At 38.3% G+C, this 20755-nt stretch overlaps 1 protein-coding gene across 1 annotated transcript; it reads right to left on the bottom strand.

The window, feature by feature from the left end:
* Window positions 1-1646: 1646 nt before the first annotated feature.
* Window positions 1647-20673, bottom strand: CEP44 (centrosomal protein 44). Its single transcript, XM_080929050.1, has 12 exons — window positions 20394-20673; window positions 19050-19158; window positions 16973-17109; window positions 15866-16013; window positions 14642-14788; window positions 13530-13652; window positions 10920-11087; window positions 9851-10057; window positions 8795-8867; window positions 2813-2934; window positions 2524-2561; window positions 1647-1856 (listed from the first exon to the last, which is right to left on the bottom strand). Exons 3-12 carry the CDS (start codon window positions 17059-17061, stop codon window positions 1814-1816), a joined length of 1158 nt encoding a protein of 385 aa, XP_080785176.1. The 5' UTR covers window positions 17062-17109; window positions 19050-19158; window positions 20394-20673; the 3' UTR covers window positions 1647-1813.
* Between the last annotated feature and the right edge of the window lie 82 nt (window positions 20674-20755).

Below are 20755 nucleotides of genomic sequence, written 5' to 3'. Positions count from 1 at the left end.
CACTACACAAAAAAAAGCTGACTGTATGAGTCATATGGTGGATGGTGGTTAAAACTGCACTGTAGGATTTCGTGGGGTCGGGGCAGAATTCATTTCCTTTTTTCAATGAAGACCACTTGGCCTTTGAATACATGGAGTTATATTTTCAAATACTTGGAAAACCACAATGATATTTAAATAAAGAATGATTTGAACTTTCTTGGTTTTGATAGAGACCTCCAACTACATGAGTCTCCAGGTTTTTCCTCTCCCGACTTACAAACCCCTTTGTGGTTCCATGGCTCTCTCCTGTGACTATTTTGATTCATTTTGTTCAAAGTGTATTATTCTTAGATTTATTTAATATTTTTTTTACAAAGCATGCTATTATTTCTTCCCTATCTCAGTGAGATAGTGTATTACTAATACTGTTTAATGCTCTGTGTGTGAGTGTGTGTGTGTGTGTGTGTGTGTGTGTGTGTGTGTGTGTGTGCATGAAAACTAAAAATTGAACTTACCAAAAAAGATGGAGAAAAAAGGGGGATAAAGACAAAGGAACAGAAAGAATTTTACTCTCTTTCAACAGAAAAAGTAGACAGATGGTCTTTTAAAATCAGGAGAGTTTTATGAAGATTCGTTTATTAAAAGCCAGCAGAGTGGTGTGGGAACCACAAGGTGGCACTGTGAACCCAGGCTGGCTCTTATACTGCGGGAGGAACAGCATTTGCACAACTCAATTCAGTTTTCTAACTGAAGTATACTTGAAATTCAAAAAACAGAGCTAAGAGGACTCATTAATTCTAAATATACTTTTTGGAATGTTACTAAATCCAAGGTTGTATGTTTCTAGATGCTAACATAAAAGATTATAGTTTGAAAGTGTAAACATTAAACATTTATTAGAATACTATAAACTTTTCCTCAAAAGTTATTTCTACATATAACTTAAATCTTACTTAACATTAAAATAAAATTGTAGCGTATAATGAGGTGACTGATGTAAAAGATGAAATAGAAAGGTACCTTCCTATAATTCTGACTGTCACCCAGAATCACTGTGGCCAGACAGTCATTTCCAAAGTTAGAAGGTGTTTTTCCAAGTGACTTTCCAAGTGATTTTGATTTTCTTTAACTTTAAGACTTTTTTTCTCCTTAGCAGTTGTTAACTTTCCATTACTAGAAAGTGGAGACTACCTCCACTGGGTGTCACTGGACAGCCAGCACGTGGGTCGGTGCTGATGGTCTGGTCACAGAGCAGAGTGAGTTTCCCCAGTCAGCACAGTTCCCTCAGGAAGCAGACGGCACAGGCACAGGCTGTTGGCTCTGCACTGTTAGGGCAGCTCTGACTGTACCTGAAGAACTGGATTTGTTTAGTTTTCAGGGAGCGTTTTAACTTTGTGTTCCAGCTTCCTAACCAGCACATACACTAAGACTACACACGAGAGCCTCCTGGGTACAATACGCAAGTCCCAGTTGGAATATCTCCAGCAGGATGTAGACCACGGACTGCCAGCCCATGCTTTCAAAAACATATTACTTAGCACTCTGCCAGAAAATGTCAACACAAAAATACAGAGCTTGCTGTAATGACTTCACTCTGGAAGAACAATATATTGAAACAAAGTGTTGCCAAGAAAACTGGAAGAGAAAATTAGTACAATTACAGCTTAAAATATTGAAAGTATTTATTTAAGAATGAAAACACTCACATACCAAATAGAATCCAAGTTCTTAATAAAAATTATAGTATATTAAAACTGTACACAGGATTTAAAATACAGAATATATCTAAGTTGCCAAAGTCCTGGGGACGTCTATGCAGAGCACTGTACAGTTAGCGACTGGAGCATTTCAATAACTCGGCGGTCTCCTCAAACCTGGAACACAACAAATGCTGTGTTAGCTACGGGTGTGCATGGTTCATAATGAAGGACAGGACTTCCATTGTTAGACCTTTGTTTCTGAGCCTAAGATAACTGTTTCTCTTATCTTATGGACAATCACTACTAATACAGGCAACAGTCTTGTAGCCTAAGTTACTTTAGAAGTTTGCTAATGTCAGAGCTTTGTGCTTTTTTAAGGCAGTAGGGTACTGAATGGTGTGACACCATGTTATCATATATGCTCTTTAAATGCTCTTTGCCAAAACTAGAATCCCTGTCCCTTGTCCCCAGTAAAAACATCAGCACTGTGCTCCTTCGTCAACATCTCCGTGAAAGACCAGCAGGACACAACCCTGAAAATGTCTCCCAGGTATCCAGCTCACACACATAATGCTTTGGCCAATCAATTATCACAAGTAGAAAAATGTGCATTAATTATCAACCAACACGTCTCGGCCCGCTGTAGCCTATGATTAACTCTGTGGACAGTGTGTTACATCACTGTCTGGAAACCAATGACTCATCTCACACACGCACACCTGGAGGCAGATGTACTATTCACTGAGTGCCGACTGAGAGGCCCAGGTAAGCACACGGGCAGTCTGCACTCCAGTACAGCTCCCTCGGAGAAATGGTTTCCGTCACCCCCTCTGCTACTTACATTCTTTTCATCCTTTCCATTTTCTGGATAGTTGTTTCCTTTAATTTAAAAAGCAACAAATTTAGGCAATTTCTCAAGGGAAGCAATCCTCAAATATAGACTAGGAATATACAAAAATACACTGTCAAAGACTTCGTAAATAACTCGAGCCAACACAAAGACCCCGTGAGAGATTAAATTTATAATTCATTTTTCTTCCCAACAGCATACCCTACTGGCATATACTAAATACAATAATTGTTTCTTTTTGACCCTAGAAATCATCTAAGCAGTTGACAGCTTCTCTTACCTGTGAAAAATCTTTCAAGACACAATAGTTAGTAGTGGAGCTCGTGGGCATTGTTTCTGATACGACACTGTAGCCAGATGAGCGGTAGTTACTCGCCGGTCCTTCAACGTTGTAGTTTTTATCTGTGAAGAAATTATACTTCAGGGTAGCTTTCCATTATACAGTGGAGCCAAATATTCATTAAATTTTTATTTGCAAATAAAATACATGAATGTAAAATCAGGTTATTTGGTATGGATAAAATGAGTTTTTTAAACTTTTTATTTTTGTGAAGAGAGACACTAAAAATTCTCTAAGAAAAAAATTAAAATACACTTGGGCTCTGTGGTGCATACTTGTAACCACATATACTTAGGAAGCTGAGAATCATGAGTTCATGGCTAATCTACATAATACAGAAAAAAACCCTGTCTCCTCTGTCCCCCCAAAATATCCAAAATCGCTTTACCTTTAACATGATATGAATCACCGTGAGTAAACAGAAATGTCGGGAATTTAAACTAGAAACTACCTGTTACTAGAGAGACGACTCAACAGTCAAGAGCAACTGACTCCTCCCATCCTGAGATGAATCCCCAGCAATTACATGGCAGCTCACAGCCATCTGTAACAGGATCTGAGTCTCTATTCTGATGTGCATTAAGACAGAGAGCTCATATACATAAGATACATGATTGAATGTATTTTAAAAATAAATGTGAACTGATGTGTTCCTTTCTTAAGATGGTGACATCTATAACAATACTGAGGGATTTTCCACAAAGCTTTATCATAGCAATGTTGAAATAATTTCAAAATTTCTTTATCATTATTTTGTGTCTAGGGGCAATTATTACAAAAACTGGCCAAATATTATATTTATATAATATACAATATATAATAATATATAATAAATTATATTATTTGTACATTATATAAAATTTATAACATATATATAACACTTTTAACATATCATATATAATATAAACAATGAACAATATAAATATATTACTTATTATATGATTATATATAATATATAAGATATATAGTATAATCATATATTATACATTATATTATAATCATATTATATATAATGTATATTATATATAAATTTATATAAAACTATATAAATAATATATGCACATGTTATCATATATAAATATATATTACATATTACTATATAATATAAATTTACACATGCTATAATTATGTCATATAATTATATATTATATAATAAAATACAAATATTTTTATATGTTATAATTATATATTATACATTTATGTATGTTACATAATACAATAATGTATATAATATATAACATTAATATCAAGAGGGATTTAATATTGAGTTAACATATGTTAAAAAAGTTTAAAAAATTCAAGATCTAGGTTCTTTAACAACAACAAAAACTTATGTGAGATATTCTGATATCAATGTGGCAAAATGAAAGCACATTTCTCATTAACTCAGTCAATTACTGAACAGCACACACAGACACATCATTTTTCTATCAATCATGCCTACTAAAAACTTGGCTACAAACACAAAGCCAAAACTGTATCATTTAAACTAGTTTTCATAAAGAGCATATGCTGCATGCCTTCCTGGATGGTAAGTCATTCATACTCATAGACTACACAAATGCTTTTTCATCCAATAGAGCCAAGTCCCCCATGACAACCTGCCTTCTGCTCCAGCCTGCTGCTTTTCTCTGTGGAATGGTGTTCTCAGCTTGTTCTGAATAAACTCTCCTGAATACAATAGTCCAAGTTTAACATGATCTGACTGACAAATTTTGGTGTTAAAAAATTCTAAGACAGAATGTCATTAGACTTAACACCTTTTGTACTGCTATATACTGGGTTAGATGTCTACTTGTGGTCCAGTTAGCTGAGACTAACAAGGTCACACGCTACACCTGTGAAGACTAAGTAGACCCAGGTGCTTATGGGAGCTGTGGGAACTTGGCAAAGTTAAATAATTTCAAAATCAGCAGAAACTGTAACTTCCATGTCTCTAAATATGTGCATTATTTTCTTCTGGTATAGATAGTTGTTCTCTGAGGGTTCTAAATATGTCTTATGCTGTTACAAAGGAGAAAAGGAACCGGCATGCAGGGCTGGGAAGACGGTTGGAATGATGGCTCTGCTTGGATGTTTGAGGCATATCACTGCTTTATGTGAAAGGGGATTAGCATTAGGCAAGCTAGGCGGGTACTCAGACAGACACGCCATCCCGGACCGCAGAGGTTAGTGAGGGTCGTACATACTGAATTGTTGTGGTAAATACTAAAAAGGTGGCTACCAATTCCTGCGCAGATCCCCGCAGTCCACAAGCCACAGAGCAGCGAGCTGCACGCTGACCCGGTCCGCAAGCTGCAAGCCGTTCCACTGTGGTCCCTTGCCACACTAGTGTCTAGATTCAGTTCTGGCACCAGAGGGCCATATGGAATTAATCATAACTTATCTACTAGCTGCAAACTCTGTGGTTGCAGCTACCCAGTAAAATCATGACTCAATAAGCAGTAATTTATCAATCAGATTTATATGTTAAGATTTCAATCCACAATACATCTAATCAATAAACTCACAACTAGTTGATAAAGACATAAACCTCTCACCTAGATAAGAAAGTTGACCTATAGAAATCTATCCTTTAAAAATATACATAACTACCTAGGGCCAATTAAGACCACCCAGACCTGTCCGTCTCCATCTTGATTATCCTCCTCATTCTCCTCTCTCCCACCTTACAAAAACCTTGTCTCTGTCTTACTTTTTACTGTGCAATCATGCATGGCCTTGACCTAACTTGAGCCAGCCCTCACCTGCATATTTAATGCCAGAGCAGCTACGTTCATATTATGCTCATGACAGCTCTTACTCCTAGTAAAACCTTACTAGGTTAAACATGTTTTCTTGGCCATGCTGTAGAAGATTAAGATGAGAATTGCTAAGCATGTTCAGAGTAGAAAGAAAAGGCGTAGCAGTGACTGACTGCACACAGAGCTCCTGAAATTGGAGCTAAGGAAAATCAGTGGGAGGGATTGCTTGTGACAAAAGGCGTGCCACCAATGGAGAGACACTACATATCCTAGCCAGCCCTCTTCATGTGATCATAGAAGTCTCATGGCCCACTCTGCAGGATTAGTCTATTTTACTAGGGATAGAACAAAATGGGCTCTTCAGTCTTCGATAATTTGCAAGCCAGTACTTACAAACCAAGACCTAAACTTTGGAGAGCTTTCTGAAGTATTTCATACATAATAAACTGTATTCAAAGTGAATTCATTAGTTTTTATGTACCTACTCCTCCCCTTTCTTTCCGTCTTCTGTTAAAGAATTGCAGTCTTACACTTTCTTCTCTCCTTCACTGCTTCTGCTGTATAAGCTCACTATTTATGACTAGTCACCTAGCTAATCCCTCATTATTGTTCTGAAAAATGATCCCTACAACACCTGAGCCTTTTAGATTCTTCTAGTTGATCGCTGTTCTCTTTGTATGAGAATCTTTCTGAAATATAAATCTGAAAATACTCCTATGATTTCTAAACTCCACGATCTGGTCTTTCTATCCCTGTTTCCCTTTCTTCGTGCACACACATTTGCCCTTCTTGTAGTCACACTGGAAGAAAAATAGACTCTTGGGGTACTATACTTGGGCTAATATTTTTCTTCTGAGAGGAAAAATGTTTAAGACAAAGTAAAGCAAGGACCAGCCTTGACAGTTGGTAGCCTACTTGGCAATTAATTCTCAAGTTACTGCATGTGCTAATAAACAGTATTTAATAGACAATAATTTCACCTGAAGTCATGAAACACAGAGAACTAAACCACTGCCAGGTCTGCAGAGACTAAACAAGGTCACCACTCAGTCACACAAATGGCCAGACTCAGTCATCACTACTAACACGAGGGCTTCTCTAGCTGGACACGAGGACCTTTCATTCCTGTCATGGCTCATCACATGACTGCTGCTCCCAAGAGCTCGCAGAGAGGAGGCTCCTCACTTCCTGCACGGTCTTCACTACCACTCACTCACCCGAGACACGGTATCTTACTGCTCCCAGTGCGTTACCATATTTATACTAAAGAGGAAAACAAACTGGGAACCTCACAAATTCCTTCCTTGCTGAACGCAATTCTAAGATCAGAATGTTATATTTTTATTGTACTCTGCTTCTAAAGAGGCCAAACAACCTGTGTTTCCATTCGCAAGGTGTGTTGAGCAAGGTTTTGTAAAGTCTTAGGTCAAATTATAATCTCTTTGAAGTCAGGTATTCACTTTAATCATAACCTAAAACCTAATTTGGATAAGGGTCTATTTTATTCTGAGTCCTAGCACAGTGGCTTAAGCTTGGGTGTGCAGTGAGTAGATATCAGAACAGGTAGTATTTTATAAACAACAGCCAAAGTGCTCTTTGGGTGAGCAAATGCTAGAACTCTAATACGTACACATGCTGAAGACAGAAATTGCAGGTATTATTATTACTATATTATTTTTGCTAGACAGATCATGGGACAAAAACTTGTGTTCAAGAATTTTGAAATTTAAGTAGTATGAGTGAGAATGGGAAAAGGCAACCTGCTACCTAGTCTGAAATCTACAGCCCGTGATAAATATGATCATTTCAAAGCATCCCAAATAACTGATAACTAATGTAATGACCACCATTGACTTCCCTGTAATAGCAGTATTTGTACTAACTGTAGTCTTGAGGAAACCTATCAGAGCAAGTTGCCAAGATTCAACTCTGTCCTCCATTGAGCAATTGTGTGGCCACGAACATAGTCACCAATGATTTTCCATGAAAGTCATTTTCCTCAGCTGAGACATTCACATATGCATAATAATAGTACTTATTTTATATGGTTGTTATTAGGAATTAAATGAGCTAATACAACAGTTAGAACAATGCATTTTCTTACACTGCATCTTGTAAAATGCAGATGTTCAAATATAGTAGCTGAAAAGATCTAATGATGTTACACATCTATATTACTGAAATTTAACCTCATGATAAACTGTCAATTATAGAAGTCATCTGTTTTATAAGCATAATTTAATCATACTATGAGATAAAATGTGGGCCTTTGCTTTTTCTAAATTAAGACTCAAAAGAAGAAAAGATTTGGCTGAAACCAGAGATCCTTGATGCTCAGTAACATGGAGAGTATCACTAGGAGGCTGTGACATGGGAAAGGGCCCCCGGGGTCCAAGCCATTCTCACTGTATTGCCATCAGTAAGCAAAATTTTAAGTCTTCTTCTGCCTTTCTTTTTTATTTTATTTATTTACATTTCAAATGTTAGCCCCTTCCTTTCCTGGTTTCCCCTCCAGAAACCTCCATCCCATCCCCCAAGGTCTGCTTTTCTTATTTGGCAGTACTAGGTTATGTCTAGAATGATGCAAAGTAAAACTCCCCCAAGGTCTGCAAGACTGTCCACTAGAAATATATTCATCCTCTCTACTGTGAAAGTTTATATATTCTGGTTTTATAAGCAACTCTTGGCAGTCTATGGTTCTCTATTTTCTTTGTTCTAAGAGCTCTGTAATTTTATTTTATAGAACATTTTATAAATATAAAGCATTTTATAGAAATGTTTAATAAAAACTGGAGATATGGCTTAATCAGTAAATTTGCTTGATTTGATTTCCATAACCATGTTTGTTTGTTTGTTTTAAATCAGATGTAGTGGCTTGCATCTCGAGTCTGACTACTAGGGAGATGGAGACAAGGGGATCCTAGGAGCTTGCTGGCTAGCAAGTCTAGCCAAGTTCATGAGTTCCATGTTCAGTGAGTGACTCTATCTCAAAGAATAATGTGAAGAGTGATTGCCAACAAAATCTAATATAGACCTCTTGCTTACACACACACACACACACACACACACACACACACACAGGCAGAAATGAGAATGCTAAAGATGCCAGATGTGCACAAAAGCTACTGTTATAAACGTGTTTGCAAGCCAACAGAACTAATACAATTTAATAACTTACCATAGGGCACATCATCCACAACACTAATTGACTCATAGTCTTCACTTGCTGTATTACGTTCTACAGATTCATTCTGGAATGGACAGCATATATGTATTTAGAATAAAATAAAATGTGTTTCATTTCACACTGCTAAACATAAATATAAGCAAAGCACAGGGCATGTTTAATTTGAACAGATCTGTTTACAAATAATATATAATTATTCCTCTGTTTAAGCAAAAACCATTTAGGTGTAGATGCAGATAATAACTTTCTTGAATATACAACTCCAGTCTCCAAAAAAAAAAGACAGACTAGAAATTGAATCCTAAATTTCCCAGACTATATGAGGCAATGGTAAATTTAGTGGTTTGAATAAAAATGGCCCCCACAGATTCATATATTTAAGTGCTCTTAAGGAGAAACACTGAGGATTAGATGTGGCCTTTGTTGGAGGAAGTGTGTCTCAAGAAGTGGCTTTGAGGTTTCAGAAGCCCACTCTTGGTCAAGTCTGTCTCAGTGGGTCAGAAGGCAGCTCTGGTGTGTGGCCATGTCCCCACCATGGTGACAACAGGCTAACCTTCTGACACTGTAAACAAGGCCCCAGTTAGATACTTTCCTTTATAAGAGCTGCCTTGGTCATGGTGTGTCTTCACAGCAAAAGAACAGTGACTTAAGAGTAAATTTGATAATTGTTTCTATAAAATTCACTTTATGATTGAAGTCAGTACATAAAGAAGAAAAATTCGGAATTTCAATGTTTACCTTTTCTACAACTTGTTCTGTAAACTTTGTCCTACTAAAATACATAAAATAATTTTAAGTGTTTCAAAGAATTCTTACCTCATTCTAAGCATTTCAAGTATTAATCTATTAATTACTAAAATCTCAATTTACAGATTTTTCAAAATATTTTATTTGATAGGAAAACAGCCAACAGTCATATTAACAAAACTTGTTAATCTTAAGCAGGCTTTATTCTAACTAAACATTTCTTACTTCCTAAGTAGCTTCAGAACACGGATGGAGTAAGATGAAGCCCTCACTGCACTGGAAAACTATACACAACGATACCTTTTTAGACAAAAGCATCTCTGTTTCAAGAAGAGTCACTCGACTCAGAAGATTATTCCAGGTCTTCTCATCGACCATCACCTTCCCTTGCATGGTAGCTTCCAAACTCTCAAGCCGTTTCTCTATCCAAGTCAGCTTCCTCAGCTTTTCCTGACATTCAGCCAAGGCAACCTTAAGTGCAGTAATCTCAGGATTATCACATGCATCCTAAAATGATAGGCAAGACCACAGATGAGACGATTCATTTATGCTGTTTAGATAGCTCAGGAAGCAGTATGAGAACATACTCCCCACATGCAGACATGAACTCTAACACTAGTCTGTCAGATGTGATCCCAATGACTTCACTTTTGCAGCAATGACTTGTGAACTCATCGGCATGATGTTCTTACATTAGATAGCACAATTGTCCTGACTTATTTTCTTGAAACAACACCCAATACCTAGAATGTCACACAGTAAAAAGTAGGCCCATAAATAAACTTTTATAAATCCAACTGTAACCCAAACTGTATAAAGATCACAAGACACAAGCACTGTATGAGGAACAGTAGAGATCATATACATAACAGTGATTGTGTCAAGAAGAAATGGAAGGCTAGCAAGGAGTCAGGTGGGATGGCATACATCTGAAACCCTACCACACAAATCACTAGGCTAAAGGGGATTTGCAATTAGAAGCCACCTTGAGCTACATAAAGTCAGCCAAGACTACACAGTGACACCATACCCCTTGGGGAAAATAGAACACAACCCAGCAAAGGGGAAACGGGAAGAAAATGCTAAGCTTACAAGTGGTAGGGAGCCCCATGCAACGCGGCACATCTCTCTTGCTAGAGTGTAATTTCCCTGAAGGTACCTCTTTTTCATTTCTCTTTGCTTTATTTCTAACTCAGGAGGGAAACTGCAAACAGATCTGGCAACTGGAATCCGCTGACTCCCATTCGGTAAGACTGATTCGTTTTCAAGCAATGACATAGATGCCATAATGTGAGTTGAGGAAGTCCCATTTTCGAGACTGAAATAAGCACAGAAAGAACTCAGTGTTACAGAGCCCATCAGTCCTTACTTGCGGCAAAGCCTTGTCCTCAGAGGCCTGCGCCTCAGGAAGCCTTATGTCAGAACTCTGCTCTTCCGACTCATCACAGCCTTCAGTCACTTCCGTTGAGGTTACTGTCCCTTCAGGAACACCACCATCCTCTTCAGTATACAGGTGACGGATCACCAGAGCTTTCTTCTGCAGAGACAAAGACTAACATTTACTTCCACGGTTTTACTGCCGAGACTCCTTTAAGAATATTCACAGGATTATTCTCTAGACAAACTGTATGAAGACTTAGGCATTTAAATTTCCACAGTAATGTGTCATAGTATAACATGCTAATGTTAACATTTGATAAGTACTTGGGAGACATGGTTCAGCTTTTTAAAAGCTTTCTCAGGTCTTAGGTTAAATACAGAAATATATTTATAAAATGTTTAGCTTTGTTTCAAAATACTAGAGAAACTGGTCATAGTAAAGATGAAACAGGATTAGCAAAGATCTGATTAATTGTTTAAACAGGTTCAACTGTGCTTTTTGTAAATGTTTGAAATATTACATGATAGAAAGTTAAAACAAAAACCAAGAAACAACAAAATGAAAACAACTATTAGGTGTGTTAGCACACAACCATAATCCCAGCAATCACTAGAGAGGAGGAATAGAAGGCCCAGGCCAACCTGAGCTATACAGTGAGATCCTGTCAATGGATAAACAGACAAACAAACAAACATTGTGACACAACTTCCAATTACATAACGACTTGCTGTGTGAAGACTCACTATAATTTTTTGCTATTGAACAAATCACAGTACATAGGTTATCTTTAGCTGAAAGTTCAAAATACTGCAAAAAGGGAAGGACTAAGAATGATCTCACACTTTAGCCAGTCTGTCTTCCTATGAGCTGAGATATAGAAACACTCTAACACACTAAGAGAGGGAGAGGGAACATGCAGAGCCCACCTCCAGAAGAAAGACAGAGAATCAAGTGAGAGATGGAGTTGCTATCCAGTCAAAAACTCTTACCCAGAATTGTTCCTGTCTGAAAGAACCACAAGAACAAAAATGGAGAAGAGCCTGAGGAAGATCCAGTGACTGGCCCAAAATGGGATCTAGCTCAAGGGGAGAGCCCAAGGCCTGACACAATTACTGAGGCTATGAAGCGCTCACAAAAAGGGACCAATCATGACTGCCCTCCAAAAGACCCAACAAACAGCTAAAAGAGTCAGATCCAGGTATTTACATGTAACCAATGGACAGAAGCTCCTGACTAGGGGAAAGCTGGAAGAAGCTGAGGAAGAGAAAGACCCTGTAGGGGGACCAGCAGTCTCAACCTGGACCTCTCAGATCTCTAAGACACTGGGCCACCAATTGACAGCATATACCAGCTGATATGAGCCCCCCAACAGCCTACTGGATCTGGTTCATTCAGAGAAGATGCATCTAACTTTCAAGAGGCTGGAGGCCCCAGGGAGTGGAGAGGTCTGGTGGGTTAGCAGGGTGGAGACATCCTCATGGAGATGGGGCTGGAAGAGGGGTTTGGGACATGAAACACTCAGAGTGTGGACCAGGAAGGGGATAAAAAGAAAGAAACACACTCTAGAAGATGTATCTAAAGGCCATCAATACTACAAGGTAGTCAGGCACTGTATCCATGAATCCAATATAATCAGAATTGTCAAATATTTATCTCCTCATAAATGTTTAACTCTTCTGTGGTATTATTCTCCTTTATTCTAAGATAAAAAATATACTTAAAAATTTTTATATCTTTTATCTAATTATACATTGATTATTAGTCTAAATTCTGTCCTCTCACCCAAAAAGGAAACTATCTGGAAGTACATTTATAATTAAAATGGAATATTAGCTTAGAGCTCCTCTAGGATATGAAAAAACTGCTATCTCTGTATTGGATTCATTTAGCCACAGGTGCTCATAACAGGCAAAGACAGAGACAATATAAGCACCTAAAATAAAGAATACTCAAAACCAGATTACTAGGTTTTCACTGCATCTGAGTGAATATTCATAATCTCTCTTGTTACTAACGGGTTACATGATACATATACGCCCCTTTTAGGGATGGTTAGAGTACTTACTGGGGGCTGGAACGATATCTCAGGTTGAAAACACAACCTCTTGCAAAAGACACAGGTTGGTTCCCAGCATTCACATGGAAACTCACAACCAAGCAAGACTCTAGTTCCAAGGGATATGACTGTGACTCATACTTTTGCTTCCTACTGATTTACAATCCCGTAAGATAAAATGGAGTAGTTAAAGCATGCCAATGCCTTTATAATATAACCTTACTACATTTTACCTGAGAAATAAAAAAGAATTCAAGAAAAATGAAACCTGTTCAACTTTTCCTCTTTACACTTCTCACAGGTTTAGGAATGGTCCCCAAACATCCTGTGTGCTAAGCAGCCACCCGCTGAGATGGTGGGGAGGAAAGTGGGGTTAGAGACAGTAGCATGGAGTGGATATGATCAAAACATATAAATAAATGAAATAAAGGCCCTTAAGAGAAGTAGCAAGCAGTACAAAAGCCACCCTGTGTCCTGTGTGCCTGCTGCAGTGGAGAAACGGATCTTCACTGTATGCAGGAGCTCTGGTTCTTTCTTCACACCTTTCCTGATGTCATAAACCTGCCCGTGATGTCAATGCCAACAGCCTCCGCAGGGCGTTTCTCGCGGCTTAAACAAGGTTCTGGCTTCTCAGAAATGTTCTTCTTCCTTTGGCACGATGGATTCTAAGAAAAGGAATAGACAAAATAATACATGTTGTAGAAAATATTATTATTTTAGTTTAAATTCTATTATTTAAATACTTGGTTTTGATAATAGCCAATAGTCAAAGTAATGAAGCAGGCTTTGTCTGGTTGTTTCTGGTAAATTTAAGAGAGACTGGTACAGTGGTGCTGTGATCCCACACAGAGTAGACTAAGGAAGGAGGGCTGAGGCAGCCTGGGCTACATAGTTAAAGAAAAAAAAATGTGAACAAAAAAGTAAAACAAAAACTTTAAAAAATGTCAAAAATACTTTATCACTGAACTGTTAGGTTATGGGTCATAGATGTATAAGACACATGACTGGTATCAGAGAAATTATGATCTGTGACAGGGTTATACTCTATATGTGTATAATGGAGCAACTATGGCACCCGATATGTGGTCTGCGCAGAACAATGAGATCTAAATTAACTATGTGCTTACGGCTTTATCTAGGTCAGACATAGGACATCTCGGCACAGCAGTGACCTGTCCTCCGCAAGAAGCTAGCTGGGAAATGCAGAGAAAATGCCCTATAGAGGAGCTTCTGAGACATGAAAGTTTACAGGGCTCCTTAGCACTGTGGTTTTACACATTCAAGGCCCATCGAATTCCCTAGTTCTTAGATATGCTCCTGGAATTCCTAAACAGTTCCACAATTACATGTAAAGCATTAACCCCAGCAGTTCCCTTCCGTTCATAAACACTCCGACACAAAACAGTTGGAGGAGACACCAAGAAAAAGCACTGTTGCTTTTGTTTCAGTAAATTTGTCTCTGTGCTTAAGTCTCTTCTACGATGGTCCTTGAATTTTCTCGCTAATCACTGCAGTCTAATAGGTAAAGAACTTCTGGGCTCAGCAAGTCGAGTGACAATGTACTTTTAAATAAGTTGCTGTTGGTTTAAATATTGGGTTTTTTTAAAAATTTTTTAATGCATCAGTTAGAACTAAAATCCATTCATAGAATCACCTTGTCAAGGCCAATCAATTCCTTGTGTTTTTTCATCACACAATTCAATATATCACAGACGATTTCAATTTTCCATTCAGCAAATCCAGACTGTATAAACTGCTTTTTTGTCAAAATTGGTTTATAATCAAACTGATCTCGAAGAAGCTGCAAAGGAATGAAGGTAATAATTAGGAACAATTTATTTGTTCAATTCAAAATTAAATAGCCAGAGGGTAGTAACCATCTTCAAGAGGAAGATCAAACTGTTAAGTAATGGTATTAATGGCATAGAGTTGGTGCTGAATTCTACCCAGGAATGAGACAGATATGCTCGGGATAGGGAGGAGGGGCAGAAGGGAAAAGAAGAGAGGGAGAGGGAGAGGAAGAAGGGAAAAGGGAGAAAGGGAACACTTTAGCTACATAGTAAGACCCTGTCTCAAACAAAACACACACACACACACACACACACACACACACACAAAATCACAGTACTTGAAAAAATTAACAGTAAATGTAAAGTTTTTAAAAATCAAAATCAACTGAAATCAAATCCAGCCTCCATTCAAGTGTCTAGATGCCACTGCAGATATAAGATCTGGGCTCAGATCTCAAGGAACAGACTCTGAAAGGCCCACTTTGTATGCTAGAAGTAATTAAGACAAAGCCGAGAACCGTCAGTTCTCTCTTGCTTCCTCCAGTATACGAACATTTAGTGACATTTCACAGAAAGCAGGCAAATGAGATCCAATGGCAAACATCGACCAGTTGTCATAATTCATAGGAAATGTTGAAAGGCAAACAGAAATTGTATAATAATGTCAATAGAGACTGCATTTTAATGAGATAAACACCTATGAAAATACTCAGTCAAGTATATATACAACATATGATAACAGCCCCACGTTATAATGAAGCTGAGTATTTTCTACGGCTTAGGAATTAAATTATATTACTTCCATGTTTACACACATAAATAATTACACTGCACTACAATTCACACAATACTCAGATGATGAATGCATTACAAGTTTGCAGCCCAGAGGCAAAGGCTTTGGATACAGACAACATCAAGGTCTCTGCAAGCGCACTGATATTTTCCCAATGATAAAATTGCCTATCAGTGTATTTTTCCAGGATTTATACACTATTGTTAAGTGAACATGAAACTGCATTTTGATAGTTATTACTAAGATATTCGTTTTAAAATCACTCCATAATTACTGTTTCATAACCTCAGAATACCTTATAGACAGTGTCTGTAAAGCGCACATCATTCTTCGCTATGAGCTCTATGCTGGATTCCATCACAAGTTCTGCTACATAAGGAGAGTATGACGTCAGCGAGTAGCTGATGATGGGCAAGGACGCTGCTGTGTCTCCCTTCATCAGGCTGTCAGGGAAAGGGAAGAAGACTGAAGTCACATAGGCCTGAAACCTGGGTGACGAAGGATAACGAGCAATGCTGTCATTAACTCCTTTATCATTAGGCACAGTAATGAAGAAATACACGGCTCTCCTGACTCTACGCTCCTCTGGACCATTCTGGTCAGATTATGACACAGTACTGCTCACTTCGTTGTGCTCAGACACTCACTATTGCAGTACAGCCTACGTCCTACAGTTCTATGGGTTTCCCAAAGTGTATTCTTATGTGATCTATTTTATTTCTCCTATAAATATGGTATCTGCTGCCTCATGCTGTCTGTTCTAATTGTCTACTAATTTACTGGTGGATAATGATTTGCTGAATCCTGCACAAAGAAGGAAATGAATTATATCTTCAATTAGCCAGCTGAAGTTATTCTGTAATTACGTATGAACAGTATGCTTTCTACAGAATTAAAAATGTGTGTGCAAACCTCCCCATCTCCACCCCAAACTTTTAAGAAGCCTTTTGTTTTGATTTGTATGGGCCATCTTAAATTCTCCTGGGTTGAAATTTTTATTCATACTTTTCAGTTCCTACAGTTTTCTGCTTTCTTAAATATATATACTTAAATATTATAACATCAGGTATGTATATATACAAGTAAATTTCCCTTAGACGTATTACAGCTGTTCACTGCGCACTCCCAAGCATACACAACAGCAACAGACACTTTGGTACACATGTGAAGGATAAAGGACAATTTGAAGGAGTTGGATTCTTTGATTCAGTGGGAGGCCTGGGGACTGAAGTCAGGGTCAGCAGGCATGGCAGCCAGTTCCTGGACCAAGCTGTTAGCCCAAAAATGAATATAAATAGGATCCATAAAAAAGAAAATCATTATTTTCATCACATCATAGATTATCTCAAACATGTTGTAAAATAATAAGTAAGTTCCAAACATCAACTGCGTTACAGCTTACCCAACATAATCCACCTCGTTAGGGTAATTTAGTGAACGAAGCACTTGTTCTAGCTTCCGCAAACTTCTCTTTAGGTCACCTGTTGCCATTATGATCTGATTCGGCTCCAACTCTTAAATAATCGTACAGCCTTTCATCTGAAATGACATCATGAAGTCCTGGTTAACGGTGCACTCTGGGAAGCTGCTCTGTTCTCCTGTGTCTCCATCTCCTACACCGACTCAGTACCCCAGCATGTCTGTCACACCACCTACTTCTACTCCTCAGAACTCAGCACTGCTGTGGCAGGTTAAGGCCTTACTGCCTCGTGCCGACTCTAACCCTACATGCGGACTTGGCTTCCACCTCATCCTCTATTTTTGCCTTTCCAAAAATAAATAAATAAGTAAACAAATAAGTTTGCCTTGTACTTATGTTCTTTCAAGGTATTTCATCTAGCACTCTCCCAAATGTTTTACCTGACTGATGATGGACTATAATAATCACTTTCCCCTATAACCATACACCAAACGGAAGAACACTCAGTGGAAAAGAAACGTATTGGCTCAATGCTTGAGAGATATGGATCCTCAGAGTGGAGACCATGGTAACAGGCAGCAAGAAGGAAGCAGGAGTGTGCAGTAGGGGCTAGCCCACATTACACCAGACCAGAGGAAGGACAGTAAAGAAGTGGGATCAGGCTACCCCTCATCTTAGGGCATCTTTACTCCCCAAGCAATTTCCTCTAGCTAGTTCCCACCTCCCAAAGATTCCACAACCTGTCAATTTAGCACCCCAAGCTGGAGACCAAGTTACCAAACATATGATCCTATGGAGGGCACTTCACATTCAAGTCATAGCTGGTACCATTTTGATTAAAAGTACCAAGTTGAAATGGGCTCCATCATTAATTATCTGGAATGCTTATAAAACCTATTTAATATATACAACAAATGAAGATAAATTTAAACAGATTTAAGTTATTAGCCCCAGGGCTTGGATTTCATGTAGTTGCTAGAGATGCCTATCTTAAAAACCAAACAAACTCATAGTTTACCAATATCTAGCTCAAGAAAATTACAAGAGTACCTTCAGAAAATAAATTCTCTGAGACTAAAGCTCCTTTAAAATGAAAATCAGATATTAAAAAAAGAAACAAAACAAGAGTTCAAGAATTAGATGAACTATATTTAGTGATTTGTTTCCCACGGTCTGCATTTCAGCAACTATCAATATATAAACCACCCCTTCCTCTTCCCATACCCCCTGCATCTATATAGATCAAGAGAAGTAAATAGGGGGCTGGAGAGATGATGGCTCAGGGGATAAGAGCACTGACTGTTCCTCCAAAGGTCCTGAGTTCAATTTCCAGCAACCACATAGTGGCTCAAACCATCTGTAATGGGAAGAGATGCCCTCTTGTGGTGCATCTAAAAATAGCAACAGTGTGCTCACATAAAATACATGAATAAATCTTAAACAAACAAAACATGATATTTTAAAAAAGAGAAGTAGATATGCTGGCAATGTGCAAAAAATTTTAAGCCTGGGCCATCACCCACTTCTGTAGGCATTTTCCTAGATTTGGGCATCTATTCAATCTCTGTTCAATACCATTCCCATTTCCAGTCTGCTCTTTATGAACACACTGAAGGACAAGCTGCTGAATACACTTTTAGGTATTCTTGCACTGATATTGTGGTCACCATTTTTGAAACATTAAATTATACCTACTAAACAATATTTAGACAATAAGGATTTGGAGGGGGGGAGAAATCCTAAAATTAAATCATACAACATACTGGTCAAAACAGTAAGCCTTATTTCACATCTTTCCAGATGCCAGGGCTAGACAGACAGACAGAATGGTAAATGAACTTCCTAGACAAACCTTTATTGCAGTGGGAACTCCTCTAGCCTCTGGCTGTAACTACAAACACTGCTTCTGGGATTTAAGATGGCAGGTCTGATCTTTAGTTTCAGTTGTTAGCTTTGTTCATATCCCATCTTTCCAGGACATGCAATTTTATCCAATACTCTGTGCTATCTTTTCTTTTGCTAGTATCCTAGAATAAATTTATCTTTACATTATTTCTACCTCTGGTAATGAAATTTCAGACAGTAAAGTATGTCCCAGGAACACATCCTCTTCATTACCAGCACAATAAACATTTTGAAGAAGAGTAAGATTCAAGTACAGCTTGTATCTGTAGTGAAGGAGATAAATAATATGACAGAAAAGAAAATCATAAAGACATTTAAAAAACAAGATCAGAGACATATGTTTTTAAGAAAGGCTTTTCTAGTTTATTACATTGGTAAATACTAAAATTATTACTATTCATTGAAGCTAATCAGGTACTGATACATACTTCACACCTGACCATTGTTATAAGGCCAATGACCCATGTTCTACATAGTTCTGAAATAATAATGCACTTAGAGGAAAATTTAATTAGCATTTTCACTTTAAATAACTTATCAAAGGATAGTAAAAGAAGACAGTATACAGAGTCAGTCATTACGATCTCAGTTGACTACCTAGCTTTCTGAAGAGTTAGGAACAAAGCAAATCTGCCAACTAAATTGCCAGAAGACATTGTGAGAACACAACATGGCTTTGGTGGGGAAAGGGAATTGAACTCAGGGACTTGGCATACTACTAATAGCTCTACCACTGAGCTGGTCCCTTAGCCCAGCAGTTTAAGATGTTCTGTTTCAAACCCAGCTCAATTTCACAGCTGCTACAGGTCTTTAAAAGCATGTCACTGGACTCAAAAATCATTTTGTTCACAGTATATAATAATCACAGTAGATAGCTAGAATTTTGTGATCCAGTTTGATAGCTCTAAAGGTCAAACTTTAGACAGAGGAATAAAAATCTGTAAATATTAAATTTACAAAATCTCTACATAAGAGATACTAAGAAAATGCTGTCATAAGAAGATTTGATGGGGCGTGAGGGGGAAAGGAGATAGCTAGGGCGAATGGGAGCATGGCTCGGTGACACCGGAGTGGTCACATATAAAACATTAAAATATTTGCAAATAATTCTGTAAAATAGTCTAATGTAGTCACAAGTCTAGATGGGTTTACTTTTTATACAGAGAAAAAATTGTAGTCTTCAAAGTAGATGGAGAATTCTTTAAAAAGAAAGGAAGGAAGGAAGGAAGGAAGGAAGGAAGGAAGGAAGGAAGGAAGAAAGAAAGAAAGAAAGAAAGAAAAGACACACCATGAAGATGAAAACAAAGAGAACACAAACGTATTCTAGACAGTCTTTGGGGGCTAGATGTATTCTTGACAGCCACAAACCAATTCTAAGAGGGCGTGCTAAGATTCTGGCTACTCGGTGCCTTCCAAAAACATACCAGCTGGGTACACAAGCAAACCCTACCTAGACTTCCCCTTCTGCCTCTAAATTTAAAAGAGTAAAACAGTAAACCTGATCGTTCGCCTACAACGCAGGAGCCTCGGTGAGCACAGCAGGTGAGTATGGCCAGTTAGCCAGCTCCGGCTCAGCCAGCCGCCGCTAAACAAAATGAAAGGTTCCCAAGGCGACCAGATCAACAGAGAAAGAAGGGAGCACAAGTAACCCGAGAAAGTGGTGGGAATCGGGTCTCCAGTCCCAGGACCTTAGCGCCTGCGCCCAGGGTCGCCTATCGTGTGGACGGTTTGGTTTAAGAACAGAGTTCAAGCCGAGAGTTCGAACAGCGGCTAAACATTCCAAGCCACAGGCTGCCCCCAATGCTGGTATTCCTAGGTGCAGATTCCACTCTCGGTTCGCTCGGCTTCCTCAGGAGACAC

Source organism: Micromys minutus, assembly GCF_963924665.1.
Source record: "Micromys minutus genome assembly, chromosome: 14".
Lineage (NCBI taxonomy): Eukaryota > Metazoa > Chordata > Mammalia > Rodentia > Muridae > Micromys > Micromys minutus.
The sequence above is the reverse complement of the archived record's forward strand: the minus strand, read 5'-3'. Positions and strand labels throughout refer to the sequence as shown.